The sequence below is a fragment of the Triturus cristatus genome, chromosome 11 (genome assembly GCF_964204655.1).
Source record: "Triturus cristatus chromosome 11, aTriCri1.1, whole genome shotgun sequence".
Lineage (NCBI taxonomy): Eukaryota > Metazoa > Chordata > Amphibia > Caudata > Salamandridae > Triturus > Triturus cristatus.
The window spans coordinates 49558179-49580476 of record NC_140594.1 but is presented as its reverse complement, the minus strand read 5'-3'; the positions used below and the strand labels follow the sequence as shown (position 1 = coordinate 49580476).

General features: G+C 47.6%; 1 protein-coding gene across 4 annotated transcripts in view; it reads right to left on the bottom strand.

Annotated features, from left to right (window-relative positions):
- EP400 (E1A binding protein p400) overlaps positions 1–22298 on the bottom strand; it is an 852236-nt gene that overhangs the window by 684985 nt on the left and 144953 nt on the right. For all 4 annotated transcript variants that reach the window (XM_085634324.1, XM_085634328.1, XM_085634325.1 and 1 more), the window contains 3 exons: positions 13407–13496; positions 12141–12248; positions 11734–11933 (listed from right to left, as the gene is read on the bottom strand). In XM_085634324.1, the coding sequence (XP_085490450.1) occupies positions 11734–11933; positions 12141–12248; positions 13407–13496 (398 nt within the window). The remainder of the gene's footprint in view (positions 1–11733; positions 11934–12140; positions 12249–13406; positions 13497–22298) is intronic.

The following is a 22298-nucleotide window of genomic DNA, read 5'->3' as shown; positions in this document are numbered from 1 at the left end:
TGCTCACCACTCCACGGAGTCAGCCCTCCTCTTTTCCACTGAGGCGCTGAGGAAACATGTGGATGAAGGGCAAGTAGCAGCACTGATACTCCTTGATCTCAGTGCCGCCTTCGACACTGTGGCACACCATACCTTGCTACAGTGTCTGAAGAGAGGGGGAGTGACTGGAAAGGCGTGGCTATGGCTGGAATCTTTCCTGACTGACCGTAGCTTCTATGTGGAGCAAGGGGGCAACAGATCAGATGTCTTTGATCTTAGGCAGGGAGTCCCTCAAGGATCTAGCCTCAGCCCCACCCTATTCAACTTATACGTTACACCTGTGGCGCTCATCGCTGAGCAGTATGGGGTTGAGGTAGTAACGTATGCCGATGATACTCAGCTAGTTGTAGCTCTGAACCAGCCAGCTGAGCAGGCTGCTATAAAGTTCACATCCTGTCTCCAAGACCTCTCAGGTTGGATGGCCAGTAATTGCCTCCGCCTGAACGGAGACAAGACAGAGGTACTTATCGTCGGCAGATCCCCCTCAGTTTGGACCTCGGCCTGGTGGCCACAGGCCTTGGGACCACTGCCGATCCCAAGGGATCAGGTGAAGAACTTAGGTTTCTGGATCGACTCAAACCTGACCTTTGACTACCACTCCCGGAGTGTCTCTGGCACTTGCTTTGCTTTTCTACGCAAGCTAAGAAAGACGCTCGATTTGCTCCCAGAATCCGCTAGGAAAACCTTAGTCCATGCCCTAGTCACCTCCAGGCTGGACTATGGGAATGTCCTATATCTGGGAGCAAATGTAAGCTGCCATCGAAGACTCCAGACCATCCAAAATGCCGCCGCTCGCCTGGTGCTTCGGCTGCCAAGAAGAGCTCCCTCAAAAAAAGCCTTGGAGAAATTACACTGGCTCCCTATTAAGGAACGTATTGATTTCAAGGCTCTATGCATTGCCCACAGGATAGTCCAGGGGAAGTGCCCGGGCTTCCTGCGCAACTTGCTCCTTCCCTACACTCCTGCTCGACAGTTGCGCTCCCTCGGTGCTGGACTCCTCTCGGTCCCTAGAATTAAGAGGGCTAGGATGGGAGGGAGATCCTTCCGCTCCCTAACTGCCCGTAGATGGAACACCCTCCCCCCCCGACTACGGATGGAACCATCAGAATTGACATTTCGAAGAGAGCTGAAGACACTTCTCTTCCCCAAAGGATAACCCCTCTGCTTCGCTTGGTCTTGTTGAGTGGGTGCTGCTGTAATCCTTGATAGCGCGGGGACACACTGGTAAGTGTAACCAGGCACTCTACAAATTCAGAAATAATAATAATAATAATAATAATAATAATAATAATAATAATACATCCGTTCTGGTTGCACGGATGCGGGGAGGTGGGAATTTTTTTTCACACCATATGGGAGTGTCCCGTAATCCAAGAATACCCGAAGCGGGTGATGCGGACATTGTCACAATCGGGGGGAGAGTCATTAGTACCGGAACCTAGACGCTGCCTGCTGAATGTATGGGAACCTAACGACCTCACTCGTCAAGCTCAGAGCTGGGCTACGTTGGGGATTATGATAGCTAAACGAAACATAGCCCAAAAATGGGGGACAGGGGAGGCACCAACGTTAGCCGCATGGGGAAAGGACATGGACGGGCCATGCTAGCTGAACGATCGGCGTTTATTAGGTGGGGATGCCCTCGTAAGTGGGGTAAAGTATGGGGGGCATGGAATAAATTCAGAGGTGACATATGTGACCCACCATCGGATCAAGACGATGAAACCTCAGACTGATGGGGGGAGACTCCGGAGTGGGCACACGGGGTGTTGATATTACAGATGTAAAGTTGCAGGAAGGTGTTCTCAAGGGATTGACTCTGACATCCTATATTGTATTGTTTTATACTGTGAGAAAACTGCATACTCAACTGCTATTCTGTACTACTAATAATTAAAAATAATTAAAAAAAAAAAAATCCAGAAATGAATTATGTAACATATGCTAAATAGCTGCACGCTATCATTAAAATTGAAAGAGTAGTAAACTATACATGTGTGCAAATTGCCACAATGGTAAAGATAAATTAGAATTCACAATCAATAGCAATAAAATAGGCCTCATAGAAAGGAAGAAAAAACGAAATTGTGTGCTTTACACACCTAGCACTCAATATAAAATGTTACAGCATTCTCCTTAGATATTAAAGGGAATTCACATTATCTGAGTAATTAGTTGCTGGTTAAATAAAAGCGCATCTTGTATACAAACATACAGAACGATAGATTTTGACTGGCTTGCAATGCCTGACTTTTAAATAGATTGAACCGTGCTTAAATTTCCCTGCACCAGGAAAAGAGCTTTCAAACGGCTGCGTTTAAGCTGTCTCACTGAGAAGAAGCTGTGACACACCAAAAGGAGATTAAACTTTTTCAGGACATTTCAATACAGCAAAGGGTTTTTTTTTCCTGAGAAAGGCGTAGAAATTGACGCCTGCAGGTCAAGAGCACAGCTAAGTCAATAACACATGTCTATTCCTGACCGTAGGCCACAGAGGGAAAATGCCGGGTCAACTAGATCTTAACCTCTTCTGTGCCAATGACGAGATAGTCTCGTCATGGAGCACGGTCGTGCTGTGCCCCTGACGAGACTATCTCGTCATGAACCCCACCCACTAATGAAACGCCCGACACAGGAGGAGGAAAGGGCGTGGCACTGAAGGGGTTAAGTTCGTGCAAACATGGTTTGAAAGCGTGCATTGGAATCTGCTGATTTTAAAAGTCAGAAATGATAGTTTCTCTATTTTGGACAACAGTGAAAGGATTAAAAGTAGGGATTTTCTTTCTTGATCCTTTTTACATAAGCACATCTGTGGTTCTGATGTTAAATAATTACTGTCCTTTAAAAGTGACGCAGACTTTTCATGTTTCAGTAAGGCTTTTGTGCTTAGTATTATAAATGAATGCATTTAAAGGTGGTAGTAAAGGAATGAGGCTTGCTTTTCATATGTGGAACCATCAAAAGGGTTGGTGATCATTATTTAAAAAAAAAATTAAAAAAAATTTGACTATTGAAAAAAAATTATTACAAATAATTGCACTAAAATCGTTTTTGATCTCTATGATGTCTAATAATCATACTGTCAAAAATATATAGCTCTGAGGTGTGTTCCATGCTTTGTCTTCCCATTGCCCCCCACTACCGCTTCCTGTCAAGAACTGCTTTGGACACTGTACGTTGTTCCCCGTCCTGGGAAGAGCACGCTGCTATTTCGGACTCTCATTGCCTTGAGTGTGTTTTATATTTAATAGAAAATGAAACTGTTTTTTCCGATTGCTCCTGGCCTATGGCCACGGCCTGTTGCATGTGCTCACGAACTGCCGGGAGCTTTGCCTCTGGTTCATTTGAATGTGTGGCGTTGCATTGCGGGCCCTCGGGCTTTCTAGCGGCCGGCCTTGGTGGTTGTAGGCCCTTCTATGTATTTTATCGTGTAATAAAGGTTTCTAATGAAAAAAAAATATATATATATAGCTCACAGCATCAAAGTTTAAATTTGAGAAGGGCTTTACAACAATGGGGGGAGTAAAATGTGAAATTTCACTTTACCCAGCGTATACAAACTCATTGTTTAAGGGTGTACTTTATACATTTCTGATCACTCACCCCTGGGATATCTAGGGATCACCCTGGGGGTCCCTAATATGCTATAACCGTGTAGGTTATTCATTTTTTAGTGCCCCTAGCACAAAAGTCGAATTTGGGCAAAATTTACTTTTTAAAAGCTGATCAGTTTTCAAACTGATCTCAGGCTTCAGTAATGCACACATGCAAGTATAGAACAAGCAGCTGACCTTTAAACTGCTAGACAGCACACCACACACTGCACGAGGTATAAAGAAACCAGCAGAAGTTATTATCCGACCTTTAAAATTGTTAGACCACAGGTACAGAACAGGACTGCCTTTCAGCTGTAATTCTTCAGAGTTGCTTTGAATTGGAAAGACCGCATGGAATAGCTTTACTGACCAGGGACAACAGGTTTAAGGGTCAAAGGCCAAGGTCTGTTTTTAGAAACTGATCAGCCCTACTGAACGTGAAACTTCCACGCAGGGAGCCACTGTGACAGTCCTGATTCTAACATTGTAGGTTAAATGTAAGGAAGTGGGTTTCTGTTGCAGTAACCCCCCCCCCCACACTTTTTGCTTGATAACTGATGTACTTTTCCTTGTTGTGCCCTGGGCTCCTGCCAATCAGGTGCCCTGGGCCTGTATTCCTTCCCTAAAAACTGCCTAATAGCCAAAACCCAATTGGCTTCTCTGGTCATGTCAGTCCCTGGTAAATGGTACCCTACGTACCCAGGGCCATGTGACAAGAGAAGGCCCCTAAGGGCAGCAGCACTTATTGTGCCACCCTTAGAGGCCCTGTACCCTGACACACACATACACTGCCTTTGCTAGCTGAGTGTCTTGGTGCAGAACAAAACAAAGAGTTGACATGGCACACATCCCTGTGTGCCATGCCCACAACACACACTGCCCTGACATACCTCAGTCACCCCTCTAGCAGGGTGCCCTATGCCAGTGGTGTGGGCACAGGTGCATGAGTCCTGTGCCCCTACAGTACCCAGGTCCATTCCCGGGCACTGTAAGTGCAGTGCTGCCATTAAGAGTATATGGTGCTGGGAGGTTGTCATTACGAACTCCACAGCACCATAATGGCTACAATGAAGACTGAGAAGTTTGGTATCAAGCTTCTCAGCACAGTAAACCCACACTGATGCCAGTGTGGGATTTACTGTAAGATGCACGACAGAGGGCATCTTAGAGATGCCTCCTGAATCTAACCTACAATCCACGTCTTGTCTGAGGGGCTGCCTTGGCTGCCACACAGCAGACATGTTGCTGGACCCCTGGGTAGAGAGCCATCCGCTCTCCTGGGCCTGCAACAATGCACATCCTGGGTGAGGTGCTAGGTCTTCTCCCCAAGAATGGGCAGGGGAAGCTTCAAAGGCATGCCGCCTTTGTGAGCTTCTCCAGGCCACTTGCTGTACTCAGCAACTGGCCCCTACCGGTTCTGACCCCTACTCTGGCGGGAAGACTGTCCGGAAACCCCAAGGAAGCAAAGGGGGTGTGCCAGTCTCTGCCAACCGCACCCCTCAGGTGGGGAAGGAGAGGTGAAGCACATCTCCGGGCTCTCGCCATCTTGAAGATGGGGAGCCCTGCCCAATCAGGACTAGGCTACTGCCCCCCTCCCACAGAAGAGCGGCAGGATATGGGGTGTACCCACCCCAGGGAAGGGGCCCATTGGTCGTTTCCCTTTACCTACCTGTAACGCCCCTAAATTTAGTATTTAGGGACACCCTGAACCTTCCTTCCTCAGATCCTGATCCGAAACGAGCAAGAAGATCAAGAAACCAGAAGACCTGCCGTGCAGCTGCTAACAAGAGGAAGACACCAACTGCTTTGGCCCCAGCCCTACCGGCCTGTCGACTTTCGAACCTGCTCCTGCTAAACCCCGGCATCTCCAGTGGCCAGCAACCTCACAAACCCCGGAGGGCCTGGCTACATTGTGACTTTAAGCAACTGGGACTCCCACGAGCAGTGGTACTGCTCAAAGCAAGTAACTGACCCCTGGCATCAGCCTGGAACCGTGAACCCTGCACACTCTGCACCTGCCAAGCCTGGCCTGTGCCGGAGTGAACAAAGACCACGAGGACGTCCCCCCGGTGACTGTGACCCCGAATCCAGCACCCAAGGACCCACTTCGACGCTCCTGACGACTCCTGCAGCCTCAGAACCAGGAACCCCTCCAACCGCAACCAGCAGAGGGTAAGATTTCCCGACACTAAAAGGCACCCCTGCACCCGGCGGCCCCCTGTGCCCAACTCCTGGGTGCCTACCTATCCTCCAACTAGCCAACTTACCTATCGAAGTGGTGGTCGCACCTGAAGAATCTTCGTCCCTGAGCTTGCAGCCCTTGTTCGTTCTTGAGCTTCTCCATTGCAATCCATTGAGCGCCCGACGGCTCATAAGCACCCTGCACCAGCCGCCCGAGTGCCCCTGGCAGTGCAACCTCTTCTCTATTCTACTTCCCCATTTGCCTTGAGCAAATGACCAGGAGCCCACCTCCCACAGCCGCGTGGCCTGCTAGCCAGCAGTCAACAACCAAGGGCCCCCTGCCTCCCATAGGATAACATTGGGCCTAACTCACTCTGCACCCGCCTGCCCCAGTGCCGCTGAGGTTGTAACAACTGTACTTACCTGACCCTGGGAGACCCCTGAGTCTATACCCAGAACCTTAACTCTGCCAGTCGAGTACTTACCCAAAAGCCGATAACTCTCTTTTCTTCCATAGGGTAACATTGACTAGTTTCACTTGGAAATTGTGGAGTTTCTAAACTTTAAAATATTCACCTAAAATCAACAGAGTAACGAAAACGAAAATACTCACCTGCTATCAGGAGAGATCCCAGTGCTGGATCTTGGTGCCCAGCACTGACCCTGAAAAGTAATTACAACCATACTTACCGCTAACCCAATTTTCCTCCAAAGGAAACCATTGACTATTTTTCTGCAAAATTTCTTCTGTCGATTTTTGCAAACTACAAATATTCTTTAAAAATCGCACCAACTGTGAAAACGTAATTGCTTAACTGTTTTAGATAGATGTCCTAGTACTGAGTCTAGGAGCCCAGCACTGGATTACAAAAGTAACGAGAACTTACTTTACCTGGAATTTGAATTTCCTTCCATAGGATAACATTGCCTGTTTTTTGCTGAAAAGGTTTGTGTCGATTCTGCAAACTTACAAATATTCGTTAAAAATAGCCTGTATGACAAAAACTCCTTCTTTCAAGTGTTTACAGGAGATGCCCCAGTGCTGGATCTAGGATCCAACACGGAGTTACAAAAAGTAACAATAACCCCACTTACCTGCTAAGTGAATTTCATCCCATAGGATAACATTGGTGATTCTATGTGAAAACGTTTCAAGTGTCAACTTTTAAAATACAAAAATATTGCTTAAAAATCACAACTGTAACCAAAACGCTTTTACTCAACTGTTTACAGGAGATGTCCCAGGACTGAATCTAGGATCCAGTCCTGTGGTTAGAAAAGTAATCCTTACAGTAACTAATTGAATTTAACTAGAAATTCCCATTGAGCTCAATGTATTATTGTGTTTGAAATTGTGTTGCCTATTGCAACCACTGTAACTGTTATATTCAAAAGTCTATTGCCTATTGAAAAGTATTTATCTAAAGCATCTCATCCTGAGAAAGTATATTTTGATACCCATTGTTGGTTCTAAAATAAAACAACTATATATTTTTATACAAAAACCATTGGCCTCGAGTTCAGTTCTTGAGTGTGTGAGACCATTTGCTGACTGAGTGTGTACAACAAATGCTTTACACTGTCCTCTGATACTGCCTTACTGCTCGACCAAGCTACCACTTTAGAGAGTAAGGTTATATCTAACTTTAGCCTCTGCCAAACCTCTGGGGACTGTGGACTCTGTGCACACTGTACCTATTTGGGTACAGTATATACAGAGCCACTCTCTTACAGTAAAGCACTACAGATCTGTTTTTTGGTAACATTAGCTACAGGAAATATTGCATATTCTGTTAGGAGCACATGGGGATATTGCTGTTAGCCATAATACAAGTGTAGGAGATATGCAGGTGGGGTTTATCCTATTGAATAACATTATCAAGGGATAGCAGCGTATGTAGGTCATATGCAGAGAATAGCTCTGCCATGTATACAGCACTAATGCTTTTAGTTTAAAGATTACTGTGCAAAGGCTGAGATAAGGAGGCAATGGGATTCAGTTTGCATTCATGCGCCCTCATGTTACACTAGTACAATTGCTAAAGGAATTGGTAGTTGGTTAATAATGTTTTCTAACTAGCTCAATGTGCTATTTACCTCCTACAAGTTTGTTTGTACTCAGCTTGCCAAAAATAGGGATAGATAGTGTCGACAGAAGTTAACCTGTTTCAGGTTTCCTACTGTCGAAATGGGGGAAAGGAGGTTAGCTCCTGGGCAAATTAAGGGTAAGCAAATTTATGTTTTCTCTCACTTTTTCTCACTCTCTTTTGAGCCTGTCTAAGCTGTCTACGAAACGGCCATGAGACATTTTATTGGCTATTCAGTAATACTGTTTTAAAATTTTTAGAATTAATAAAATGAATAAAAAGTACGTCATGTTACTGCCCATCCTGTCTGATGAAATTATGAAAGGATGATTTATTTATTTATTATTATTAAAGGATTATTCTTTATTTATTTGACCTTTAAGGGGAAACTATACGTTATTCTCATGCTACATACAATTTTTGCAAGGGCATTGTTAGTCTTTTATTAGCTAGTCTGTGTAAATAAGCGGACAGCCTTTATTAAAGCTGGTAAATAGGGGTTTTTTCCTTTGAAAATGATGTTGCATAGTCCACATCGTAAGAAGTAGAATGCATAAGGTTTATAATGTCAGGGAAGACGCCCATGTGATCCTCAGCAAACATTTTTTTAAGGAAAATATCGTTTTATAGGAGTTTGTTTGTTACAACATGTTCTGCTGGAGAAATTTATGTACCCACTACGTTGAGTTTTTTTAGTTCTTTATGTAAAAAGAATCCCTGTTGAAATAGCAGTTTTAGATTTTCCCGCTGTGCCTATAACACGAGAGCATGGTCCTAGGCGTACAATGTTAGATAGATGAAGTGGTTCTTGGGTGCCTTGCTAATGTATGGGACGCCTCAAGACTAAAAGAAGTTTTCTGAAATAGAATATCCTCTCTGTTGATAGATATTTCTGTGCCTTTTCTAAAGACCTTTTGCTCTGTCCACCAACAGATATTTGCTGCCTTACAACCATTGCCAGAGGGGCCTGGACATCAGATCCAGCCTGAGGAGTTAGCACCAGTCCAGCTTGAAGCCAAGGTGAAGGGAACCAGCACAGGCATTGCTGGCAACTAGGACCTCAGTGAAGGTAGAAGGCCGGAAGCACTGGGACGTGAAGTGTGTACGCCTGCCACTGTCTTGGGTGAAAGACGGGGTCACAAATCAGAATGGAGAATTGATCCTTTGTGGATCCAGTTTGTGGTGCCCAGCTGAGAGAGTCACAGACAGACAAGGACGGCAAGGAGGCTATTGCTTGAGGTGACCCCCTTTGAAATAAGGGTTGCTTCAGGTACTTCAGCATAGCACCTCTGAATCCTGGCTGTGAAGTAAATCAAAGTTTACACCTTTGTTTGTTGATCAAGAGATGCCTGGGCATACTGGGTACAATCTGTGGCCCCAACGAAAGAGCAGTGTGCCAGAGGAGCAATACAGGAGTTAGGGAAGGACTTGAGTTCAGGGTACAGGTGCTGTGCCTTTGGTGCCTGTTAGATTAAAGTGAAGAAAACTGGTGCACTGCCTGAGATACTGGACAGGATCGCTGAGGGCATTTGCCCCGGAAGGTAATTGCCCTATCCTGAAAGAAGAAACTTTTCCCTTGAAAGTGGGCAGTGATTTTTTTTTTTTTTGAGTTGCGAGTTGTGCAGCTCCACCGTTGGATGAACAATAGGAGCCTGCCTGTGAGGCTCAAACTGACACAGGGAGAAGACTCCCCTCTGGCTGGTTGAACAGCGGCTTCAATTTCCCAAGGACTTCTTTTTGTTAGCAATGTACCGCTTTGGTCGTCCCATTTTTGAGGAGGAGCAGCCCTTTGCGGATCCTTGTCCTAATTGTTATGGCCCTGTTTGGTCATCCTGGTCCCCTGCAGCCAGGATTGTTTTTGTAATAATATGTCTGACTGCTTTAATATTTGTATTATGAATAATGTTTATTCTGCAAGAGAAACATTCTTCTAAGCAGTTAACAAATGTTACTTTGCCCTTTCCTTGAGTATATTAATTGATACTCTAGCCACATGAAAAGAACACTGAAAAAGTCTATTAAAAAAGTTTTTATTAGATATGTGCTGTTGGCTATTCTGAAATTTAAATAGATGATCAATGTAATACATAGGAGCCCTGAAACATAGAATTGGACTAGATGGTTTTGGGATTTGCTTTCTGCTTTGGGTTGGAAAAATATTGATAGTTCTGTTTGTGATAATAGTCATTACTCTCTCCTGCTATCTGTATGACCCAATGCTCTGTTCTCTTTGTGCTTCTGTCTATACCTTATATATGCCCGCTTACCAATATTTAGAATGAGAAATGCCCCCCTAGCAATGAATTAGAATATTGATGAATTTATGAGAATAAATGTGCAAAATATTTTCTATGTTCCTTCTAGATCATAGGAGTGTCTTTAGCTCATGCTAAAAGGACCGTCTGTTAAAGATTGCAGGAAACGCTGTTAGCATGAGCTAAAAGCCATTTTGTTCTTTGCAGCCATTTTAGTTAGCCATGTGCTTTTACCCTCTTCCAGAGCCTTGCACATGCTCAGAAAGACCTGTAGCTGCCAGAATGCACCTGCCTTAGACTGTAACTGTCAGGCTGTTCTAACCGATGTCAGCAACTCATTACTCCTCCTACTTGTTGACTGTGCATTTTCTGTATGACCATATATGTGTGTAACTCTTCTCATGTGTACACGTACCGCCTCCTTTTGAGATCCTGTGTGGGTATATAAGGCCCCTGTTATCTGTACTCCTTAGACTGTCTCCTACAGTGGCCTGAGGGTACTGTATGACGCAGTCTTCCTCATGCGAGGTTAATAAATATTTCTCGTTGATATTACAGCTTCCGTGCCAATCTCTTCTTGGTTGGTTTAAAGGTGTATCAGTGAACCCCTAAAAAGGTTTTTATTTCTACACATAGACAGCACATTTCAGGTAGCAAGTTCTAGGCATTCACCCTCTAAGTAGAATGGGAAGGGAAGGAAGAGGAAAAAGGGGTGCTTAAGAGCAGTCAAGAGGGAACAAAAATCAGGTAGGAGACGGAGGTCAGAGGGCTTTAGTAAGCTGTAAGATAATAAGACCTTGACAAGGTCAGAAATCATAATATTGGGGGGTGGGGGGTGGCCAGAAGTTCCGCTCCTTTCCAGTTTCATCAGCAGACTTAAACACCCTTCAGATGTCCCAAAATGAGAAATAAGTGCATCACTAAAAAGGGGAGAGGGAGGGGACAGTGGACAGACATATAAGCGGGGCAGCTCACAGAAAAATGTCGCAGCAGCATGGAGGTTTACAAATGGCTTGGAAACGTAACCATCAACCTTCATTTTCACAGGAACCGGCTCAATGCACAGACGTGGGTTTCGTGCTCATTCTACCACTGGAACCAAGTTATACCCGGCTGATGAGGGCAAAACCAGTCCTGAGTTACTTGTGCTCCAGGTCATGGAAGACCTGGTCCGACAGTTCGGGCAGGACTATTCCCATTGGAGCATGGTGAAGACTGATATGCATATGGCTGGGCTCAAACTGAGGTGGCATGTTAAGTGAAAACGGCCTTCCTGAGGACTGCACCAAGACAATATTCAGGCCTGTTAGCGCTGTATCATACAAGGCCCTACAGTGTGCATCCACCTATTCCAGCAGAGGAGTTTAAAGTCTTATGTTGCCTATTTCTAAACCTCTCTCCAGACAGTGGACGCCTATTTTTGAAAACTATCAGTCTGAGCTAAACACCATATAAACAGAGATTGGGGGTGAGGTGAATTCTGTCTTTATGAGCATGGAGAAAAGAAGTGTGTGAAGGGAACGTCGCTGCTGCAGGACAGACATGTTTACAGCACTCCCTCACTAAAGAGCTTACCGAGCTAGTGACACGGGCACTGCCTCTGGGCAGCAGCAATTCTGCAGCAGCTGCCACCTCTGCAATGTCTCTAGTATGCTTCTTTCCAGCCCCAAATGCAGTGCTGCTACGTTGCTCTGGTGTCCTGCTCTGGTCAATGTTCAGCAAGGAGTCAATAAGGACGACAGGCTTCTGGGCTGCTTGTGAAGAATCTTCCACTGCTAGTCAGAGAAAAGAAAACAGTTAAAATCAAAGGCTGAAAGAACAAGTGGTCACAAACATGAAGACCAAGACCAGACAACAAAGTGCCTGCAGACGAATTGTACCAGACATGCGAATCACAGAAAAATGGCAGTCCAAAAATACACCATTGTGCAGTCCTTCCTTTATATAAAAGTGACTTGTCCACCAAAAGCTTTGTTTCAAACCTTGCTCGCTGGATTCATCTTCACTATCAGATTTGGGTTGGGGCCAGTGGAAATTCTCAGCATATGCCCCTTCGTAATGTTTTAGTAAGTCATTCAGTGGCAGGTCAGCTGAAAGACAAGAGGGGGCAAATGCACATCACAAAAAAGGGACATCCCACAAACACGTTCAATCGCTATAAGGGCACAGTAGTAGCAGAGGTTTTTTTGAGTGTGCTTTAATCAACACAGAGACCGGTGCACAGACATGGACTGCTCGCACACCAAGTTGTTTCTTACAAGAAAAAAAAACAGACTGCATTTTTGTGCAACTGATGGCCATGGATCACAACCACAATTGAACACTGTGTTAAGGCAATGCATTATATGCCCACTAAATACTGTGGCAAGTAACAACCATACTCTAGGTGTCATGAGGTATCTCACTGTCCCTCTGACTTATATTTTCCCCTACAAGGTAGTGAGAAAGTTAAAAGGATAGCAGAAAAGACTGAAGCAGAGGGAGAAGAGGGTTGGGGGTAACTGGGGAAAACATGAGAAAAAGAGCAAAAAGGAATAAAATAGGGGGAAGGAAATTAAATTAAGGGGTTACTGAAGAAAGTGAAGGAAGAGAATTACAGACTAGGAAATTGAGAGACCAAATGAAAAAAGAACTCAAAGTAGGAGTAGAGAGAAAGGCAGAGAAAAGAGTGGGTTGAGTGTGCACGATAAAAAGATGAGGAGAGAAAGAGAGAGAGGAAGTGAGGAACAGTACAGGTGACAGAGACTGGGAAGAAAGATGCCCACTGTGATAATAGAGAAAGCAAACAAGAGAGCCTTTCTTCAGGCCAGAAAATGCAAAGAAAGACACAACAAGTGTTTCCTTCTGCTGCACTCCCTTGCAAAAAGCCCAAGCATGCTCACAAAACATAGCAAAAAAGAACTGTCTAAAATCAAACAAGTTGCAAAAGCGTATTTAATTTTCTTAACACAAAGGTTGTCATATTTGGCTATCACAGTACACTCAGGCTAACCTGGTAATAAAGTTGCATCATGCTTCTGTTACTCACGATTTAATTAATTAAATGCAGGCTGGCAGCTCCTAATTTAGCAAAATATTGGGTGTGAAACTATGGTATGGCTAACGTTTAAAGGAATGCACCTTTTTGGTGACCAAGGGCAGACACATTTGCTGCGATTTATCGCAACAGGTCCACAGAGTGAGGCTTACCGTCGTCGTGTGAATAATGTACAACTAGCCTGGATTCTTACAATTCCCATCAGACTTACCTTCTTTTGCTAAATTTGACAGCTCCAAATGATGGTCAACATTGCCTTCTTTCTGCTCTTGTTCTGCAATCGTTTCTTCTTCATCTTCCACTGGGAACAAGTAGCAAGTAAATAAACCGATAGTATCAACAGTTCTCAAAAATTAATTCCCCAGATTCTTGCAGTTTGCAAATATTAAGATAACATTATTAGGCAAATGAAGTACTGTAAGAAAAAAACCTGGATGAAGGGACAAGAAAGCTATGGAGCGAGTTCAAAGTATACATCTGTTTGTGTGCCATCCTTGAGATGGTCATGTTGCAAATTGCCCACGAGATTTCAGCTGAGGGGAACAGATGAGAAAAGGGGAACACAGGAACTGGAAGTCCCTTGTCAGGCAGCAGGTCTCAGGTTAGAGTGGGTCAGGAGTTGGGAAGGTTTTCCAGTGGAGCAATGCCAGAAGGACAATGTAAGACGTGAGGTGACAAAGGGAGTTCCAGTGAAGGAAGGACATGGTTGAAATTCTAGTGATGGGAGGAGTATTACAATGAGATGGTCTGAGGTATAGTGAGTCCATGCACTGATTTGAACCTTAGAATAAGGGAGTTTTATATGGGCACACGGTACATCAAGACACAACCTCCTTAACGTCTTCAAGAGGATAAGCAAGGATGGACCAATACGAGCCAATTATTTTATACCAAAGGGGTTCTATACTGCTGCCTGAGGGCACTTGTCAGTTCCAGCCAGGTGAGAGTATAATGCCTTTGGTTACATATCCAAAAGGGAAGTGTGTAGGAAGCTGGCTCTGTATATACTATACCAAAGTGAGGTATAGTGTGCACAGAGTCCAGTGGATCCCCAAAGGTAGGCAGAGGTAAAACTTTACCTCTGCCTACCTTTAGCACCTCACTCTCTATTTGTGGTGTGTGGTCGACCAGTAAGGCAGTATCAGAGGAGAGTGTTAAGCATTTGTTGTACACACTCAGTCAGCAAATGAACTCACACACTCAAAGAATGCACTTCAGACCAATTGGTCTTGTATAACAATATTCTTTTAGTTATTTTATTTTATAGAATCAAGCAAGTCTGGCACAGGTAAGTTGATAAATACTTTGCAGTAAATATACAGTTTGAAATGCAATTGCAAATGTACTTTGAAATGGTTACAGTTTGAATTACTGGTAATGCAATAGTGTGAAATGCTGTACATATACTTTGCATCGACTTTGCAATGAAAATTACTGGTAAGTTACTTTTACGTTACTTTTGAGATTACTTTTTAGATTACTTTTTCTACTCAGCGTGCTATGCCTAGTTATCACACTGGGACATTTCCTAAAGAAAAGGTAAGTAAAATCAGTTTTGCACAATTGTTATTTTTCTGGTTTCCATACAAATCAACTCCACACTGACAACAGTCAATGGATTCCCAAGGAGAGAAATTAAGTTCTGTAGTAGGGGATCTCTGTGTATAGTCATAATCTATGAATAATCCCCGCCCATGTGCGGGGACCCCGGAGCAATCAAAAATATCTCTTAAGCTGTCCCGCATTTGCAAACCTGCAAAGACACTTAAGAGACAGACAAAATAATACAGCCTAATCACAACAAGGCTGCACTGGCCAGCACTTCCTCTGAAGTGAACACAAAAGCCAAAATAAAGTTTAAATGTCATTTTTATTCACATTTGACATGTTCCTTTATTATCTCACACTCCCTTCACCAAAATCCCTTTAAACAATAGAGAGGAAGGGGTGGACAGACAAGCCCTATAGGCTGTCATTATGTGTCTGCTAAAGGGATACCGTGCCTTTAAGAAACTCTCCAGAGCCCCCCGGTATCCCAGGATGCACAGCCAACCCAAGTTACTTTCAGTTCTTTTTTCCGGCTCCTGCTGGCAGGACCCTGGAGCATTAGCTCTTCATTTTTTGAGCTTTTATTCATTTTGAGTGATTTTTTTTCTGGATTTGAAGTTTCATTCGACGTCTTTGGCCTTTCTCTACATTCTGCTGTGGTTTTTTGGCAGAATTTTCTGCAGTTTGCTTGCCTCTATAGCATCGGATTTGAACACCTGTTTAGCAAGTGCTTTGACTGCGGTAGGTCATAAAGGCCAAAGCTGAAGCTCACAGAGTTCGTCTTCTGTGCTTGCCTGTGTCTTATGTTTGACACCTGTTTAGGCTTCTTCTTCAGCCCCTGGGTAAGGAGAGGGTAGGTCCTCTACCACGTCCCATGCTGTGGCCTCGGGGGCTTTCCCCAGCCGGTCAGCATCGAGGACGGCGACGTCGAGAGCAGGTGTGACGCCAATGCTCTCCGTCGACCCAAGAAAAGGCCCACGTCAAGGAGGCTGCTGAGCCATGACGTCGAGAGCCATGACGTCGAGAGCCATGACGTGGAGAGCCATGACGTCGAGAGCCATGACGTCGAGAGCCATGACGTCGAGAGCCATGGCGTCGAGAGCCATGGCGTCGAGAGCCATGACGTCGAGAGCCATGACGTCGAGAGCCATGACGTCGAGAGCCATGACGTCGAGAGCCATGACGTCGAGAGCCATGACGTCGAGAGCCATGACGTCGAGAGTCATGACGTCGAGAGCCATGACGTCGAGAGCCATGACGTCGAGAGCCATGACGTCGAGAGCCATGACGTCGAGAGCCATGACGTCGAGAGTCATGACGTCGAGAGCCATGACGTCGAGAGCCATGACGTCGAGAGCCATGACGTCGAGAGCCATGACGTCGAGAGCCATGACGTCGAGAGCCATGACGTCGAGAGCCATGACGTCGAGAATCATGACGTCGAGAATCATGACGTCGAGAGTCATGACGTCGAGAGCCATGACGTCGACGCTGATGCTTGACGTCGACGCTGATGCTTGACGTCGACGCTGATGCTTGACGTCGACGCTGATGCTTGGCGTCGACGCTGATGCTTGACGTCGACACTGAGGCTTGACGTCGACGCTGAGGCTAGACGTCGACGCTGAGGCTTGACGTCGACGCTAGGGCTTGACGCTGAGGCTTGACGTCGACTCTGATGCTTGCCGTCGATACTTGACGTCGACGCTGATGCTTGACTTCGACGCTGATGCTGGGCGTCGACGCTGCAGCTTGACGTCGACGCTGATGCTTGCGGTCGACGCTGATGCTTGACGTCGACGCTGAGGCTTGACGTCGACGCTGGTGCTTGACGTCGACGCTGGTGCTTGACGTCGACGCTGGTGCTTGACGTTGAGGCTTGGCGTCGACGCTTGGCGTCGACGCTTGACGTTGTTGCTTGATGTCGATGAGATGCCTGCCGTCGGTGCGATGCTTGACGTTGGTCCGAGGCTTGCCGTCGATGCATGGCTGGACGTCAATGCATGGCTGGACGTCGATGCATTGCTTGACGTCGAAACGCTGTTTGACGTCGAGGCGCTTGGCGACGCGGCGCAGTGATGCTTGACGTCGATCGCCGTCGAGGCGCGGTGATGCTCGACGTCAAGGTGCCGAAGGAGGTTCGACACCGCTGTGGTGGTGCCGTCGCAGTGCTGATGACGTCGCAGTAATAGTGAGGTCATGGGTGACGTCGAGGGGTCATTACTGGCGCTCGATGGCTAGGTCCGGTTCTGGACCTCGCTCTGTTGTGGGCCTACCATCATAGGCGGGGACTTCGTTTTCCCGGCAGCGTCGACTCTCGACGCTGAGCTGGCGGCGAGGGACCCTTCGGAGTCTGGGGCTACTTACACGTGGTCCGCTCGGAAGCGCGGGACTTTGGTCCCCTCGCTTAGCAGTGTCTGCGTACCGGCTCACCATCTTGGTCGCCTCCTGCTCCGTCCCCACGGGTGATACCACGGGGATGCCGCAGAATTCTCTCCGGCTCATCTCCCACTCACCGGGGGGCCTGTGGCGCCTCGGCCGGCGACCCCCCCCCCCCCCCCCCCCCCCTCCGTGGAATCTTGATGTCCCTAGCACGAGGTCTCGTGTGGGGGCGTCGGTCCCATGGAATCCGCTGTCTTCCATAAGGTCCCGTCGTCACCGTTATGGAAGTTCTCGGGTCAGGCATGCCAGGGGGGCCTCTTACGTGAATAGGGAGAGGTGCTCTCCTGTTCTTACGACCCTCTGGCTGGGCCGTTGTGGTGATCCCTGTGTGCGTTCCTTCACCGACGTGTGGATCTCCTGCCCAGAGACAGGGATAGTCTACAGGGCATGATGGTTGCGGATATATATATATATATATTCTTAGGCTCTGCAGCAGATGTTTCGCTTCAGGCGCATCCCGGGCTTTGCCGTGGGTTTTGTTCTACGGCGACGTTCTGGTCTTCGACGGAATCTCTGCAGCCTGCGCAGCAGTGTGTTTCTACTCTCCTTCTCTGCCGCAACTCTTGTGCTCCCATGCGGATAGCGAGGCGCCATTGAGTCATTTTGGGGCTGACCGCCGTGCGACTCTTCCGGTTTCCCTCCAGCGCTCCCTCCACCTCACTCGCGCTCTGTGCGCGAGTTGTAGAAGGAGGCCACCTCCGTCTTCCAGTAAAGGAAGATAGACTCGGCTCCTCTGGGACGGACTGGACAGGGATGGTACTCACCGTTCCTTCTAGCGTGCAAGGGAGACATGACCGAGTTTGGACCCACGTTCGGCGGGCGACAAGCCGACTCGTGGGATCAAAGAGTAGTACATTCCGGTGGGGGTCTCTGCATTGGGTTTCCCCTCAACCTCCTCAGGGTGACTGACTATGCAGCGGGGAAAATATCGCGAGTTCCTGTTTTTCACAGTGGGCAACGGCCATTATCATTGCTTTGTGCCTCCTTTCGGCCTGCAGCCTACACCTTGGAATGTTCCATACGCTAGGCCGTGGTGGCTGCGCATATGAGAGTCACAGTGGCTTTGTCTCTCCGTTTCTGAACGGCTGGTTGATCAAGGCAGCTACTTTCGGGTAGCGCGCCTGCATTTCACTTGGACTCTTTCTCTCTCTCTCTCGCTCTCTCTCTCTCGCTTACTTCGTTTGGGCCTCCGCACCGACCTCACAAGGTCTGTCGTGACTCAACGGCTGTGTGCCCTTCGAAGGGGAGACGCTCTTCGATCCTTCGTAGGGCTCGAGTTCTTGTATTATTACCCTCCCCCCCCCCCAACGGTGGGGCAGGTCTCGTCTCTGACGGTTGGTTGGTCAGGGCACACTCCTTTCAGAAGCGCAAGCGCACTCCCTCCAGACGTGCGTTCTCTAGAACAAGCTGGGGTGACACGTCACCATGTCCAAGTCGGTCCCGGCGCCGTTCCAGTGCATATAGTACGTGGCGGCCTCCATCTCTACGCTGTCAGTAAGCGTGTCTCCTTCGGCGGAAAGACGATGGTCACTCCTTCGGTAGGCTCAGGCCCTTGTGACCGCTCCATCGGAGGGGCTTGTGACGACGAGATTCGGCTGTCGCTGCATGCTCTTCAGTCGCTGGAGTGGTGGTGTTCGGGGGACAATCTCCTCAGTCGGGCCCTCTTCACAGGGGGTATGGTCGCAGACGGAGATGACTTACCACATCAATTTTTTGGGAAACTCAGAGCAGTACCCTTGGCCCTGCAGGCGTTCCATTCCTCCTTCAAGGCAGACTCCCTGCTCGTTCAGACGGACAATCCTACTTCCATGTATTGCATCTACAAGCAGGGGGGCTCCCGTTCACGCACGCTGTCTCGGGAGGCGCAGGCCATCTGGTATTTGCTAGTGACCAGGAACCTACCGATCACGGCTACACATTTGCTGGGAGTGCAGAATGCCCAAGCCGTTGCGCTCAGCAGGCTCGTTCACGAGAATCACGAGAGGGTGCTAAACGGCGACGTGCTGATAGACGTCTTCGCAGAGTGGGGCTCCCCGGATGTCGATCTGTTCGCTCGGGCAGAAGACAGCAGAGGCTGCGACTTCGCGTCCAGGTACTTCCGACCAGGGACGCTGGGGAAAGCTCTCTGGATCAGCTGGTCTAACGGCTTCTCTACGCCTTTCCACCCTTTCTCCTGATATCGGCGGTGCTGATCGAGCTGACGCGATCCAGAGCCAGGATGATCCTTTTGGCTCTGGAGGGGTCGAGGCACTGGTGGTTCACCGACCTTCTTCACCGGTCTGTTATTCCACGCGGGCGCCTGCCATGTCGGCCGGACCTTCTCACGAGGTTCGGATGACAGATGGTTCCCCCGATCTCTTGTCCTGGAGTTTGGCAGCCTGGCTCCTGAGTTAGTGCAATATGGACACTTGATTCTGCCTCGGGACTGTATGGATATACTGAAAGAGGCAAAGAGACCGTCTACGAGAAATTCTTCTGCCTATAAGTGGAAGAGATTTTGCTTATGGTGCAGGGCAAAGGACGTTGGCCCTACATCCTGTAGAGAAGATGCTATTCTGCCTTATCTGCTGCAGTTTGCTCCCTCTGGGCTTAATTTTCAGTCTATCAGGGTTCGTCTCGCAGCTTTGACTGCGTAGAGAAAGGGCCCTTCCCAAACCTCATTTTTCCACATGCCTGTGGTTACGGTTTTTTTGGAAGGTTCGCGTAAGGTGTTCCTCCCTGTTAGACGACCTTCTCCACCATGGGTGTTGACTGTGGTGTTGTCCAGATAATGAGGGAGCCTTTTTGAGCCTATTCATGAGGCCTCCTTGCAGTATTTGTCCTGGAAGGCTGTTTCTCCTGGTGGCGATTACATCAGCCAGGAGAGTAGGTGAGATTCAGGCTCTGTGTTTTTAAGAGCCGTATACTGTATTCCATGCTTCTAAAGTGGTAATGCGTACTCAGCCTAAGTTTTTTACCTACAGTGATATCTGATTTCCATGTGAATCAAATGATAACTTTGCCTACGTTTTTTCAGCATCCCTTCTCTCCGGCGGAGAGGTCTCTGCGTTCACTTGCTGTGCGTAGGGTGTTGACCTTCTATCTCGATAAGACAAAAGGACTCCGCAGGTCGGATCCACTGTTGGTGACTGGTCTAGCTACCTCAACACGGTCCCTCTCCGGATGGATGGTGTCCTGTATTCAGCTTTGTTATCAGAAAGCTAATAAGACGTTAGGGGGTAAGCCTACAGCACATTCGACTAGAGGCAAAGCAGCAACTGCAGCTTTGCTTCAGAATGTTCCAATTGCTGACATTTGTAAGGCTGCCGCCTGGAAGTCGGTCCATACGTTTTCAAAGCATTACTGCCTGGATTCTGATGCTAGGGCAGATGCGCAGGTTGGACGTGGCTTCGCTGAGGAATTTGTTTGCACAGTAATTTGTTGGTGTCTGGGTTTTTACTCCACCGCTGTTTGTTGGTTGGGATGGGCTTGCCATTCTATTCATAGATTATGACTATACACAGAGATCCCCTACTACAGAAGGAGTAGTTTCTTACCTGTAACTCCAGTTCTGTAGTAGGGGTATCTCTGTTATAGTCATAAGCGACCCTCCCTCCTCCCCGGTGGAGTAACCTGACGGTATCAGGCCTGTTGTTATACACCTTCAAAAAGAACTGAAAGTAACTTGGGTTGGCTGTGCATCCTGGGATACCGGGGGGCTCTGGAGAGTTTCTTAAAGGCACGGTATCCCTTTAGCAGACACATAATGACAGCCTATAGGGCTTGTCTGTCCACCCCTTCCTCTCTATTGTTTAAAGGGATTTTGGTGAAGGGAGTGTGAGATAATAAAGGAACATGTCAAATGTGAATAAAAATGACATTTAAACTTTATTTTGGCTTTTGTGTTCACTTCAGAGGAAGTGCTGGCCAGTGCAGCCTTGTTGTGATTAGGCTGTATTATTTTGTCTGTCTCTTAAGTGTCTTTGCAGGTTTGCAAATGCGGGACAGCTTAAGAGATATTTTTGATTGCTCCGGGGTCCCCGCACATGGGCGGGGATTATTCATAGATTATGACTATAACAGAGATACCCCTACTACAGAACTGGAGTTACAGGTAAGAAACTACTCCTTAACGGTTACCAGGTAAGTAATCGGTCTTTGGAGTTGAGCTTCTGGGGTTAGAACAAGGGTTCCCCCGGGGTCAAGGATGCATTCTTGTTACACCCTCAGCGTCACTAGGGCAGCCGGGTGCTGAGGCCCAATGTTATTCAATAGGGGATAGGGGGCCTTTAGTTGGTGGCTGCTGGCGAGCAGGCCACTAGGTTGTGGGAGCAAAGATCCTGGACTTTAGCTCAGGGCAAATGGGGAAACAAATTTGCACCAAAGGTGCACCCTCAGCGGCACTAGGCCGCCCGGGTGCAGGTTGCTGTTTCGACGTTGGCGTCCTGTTGGTTTCAATGTAGAAATCTTCCTGTTTGCAAAAGCGCTGCAGGCAGGGAGATGAAGGTCTTCTGGGTGCGACAACCACTTTGAGAGGTAAGTTGGGAAGTTAGGGGTTAGTTAGGCACCGTTAGTTTGTGCACACAAGGCCGTGGGGCGTCTGGTGCAGGGGTGCCTTTTGGGGTCAGATCTTCTTACAAGTTCCTGGTCATGGTTAGGGGGGCCTTCTGGATTTAGGCTGCAGGCGTCGGCTGGAGCCTTGTGGCAGGTCAGGGGTCGCCGAATGTCGGGTCTGGATCACCGGGGTGACCTCCTCGTGGTGTTTGCCCACTCCAGCTCGGGCCGTGGACGGCAGGTGCAGAGTGGGGAGGATTCGCGGTGTCCAGCCAGAGGTTGCAGGTGAACAAATCCAGTGTTCACGAGAGAAAGTCTTGGTGCTTAAAGGCAAGCAGGTCCTCCGGGGTTTTCAAGTTTGCGGGCTGCAGGTCACACCGGGGTTGATTTCGCAGGAGCAGGTTTAAGGTGGAGACAGGCAGGTAGGGCTGGGGCTAAGTCAGTGGGTGTCTTCCTCTTGTTAGCTTCGGCACGGCTGTTCGGTCCTTCTTTTCTTGTTGCAGGTTCTGGTCTGCTTCCTTGGTTCAGAGCTGCCCCCTAAATACTGTATTTAGAGGGCGTTTTAGGGGTCTTGAGGTCA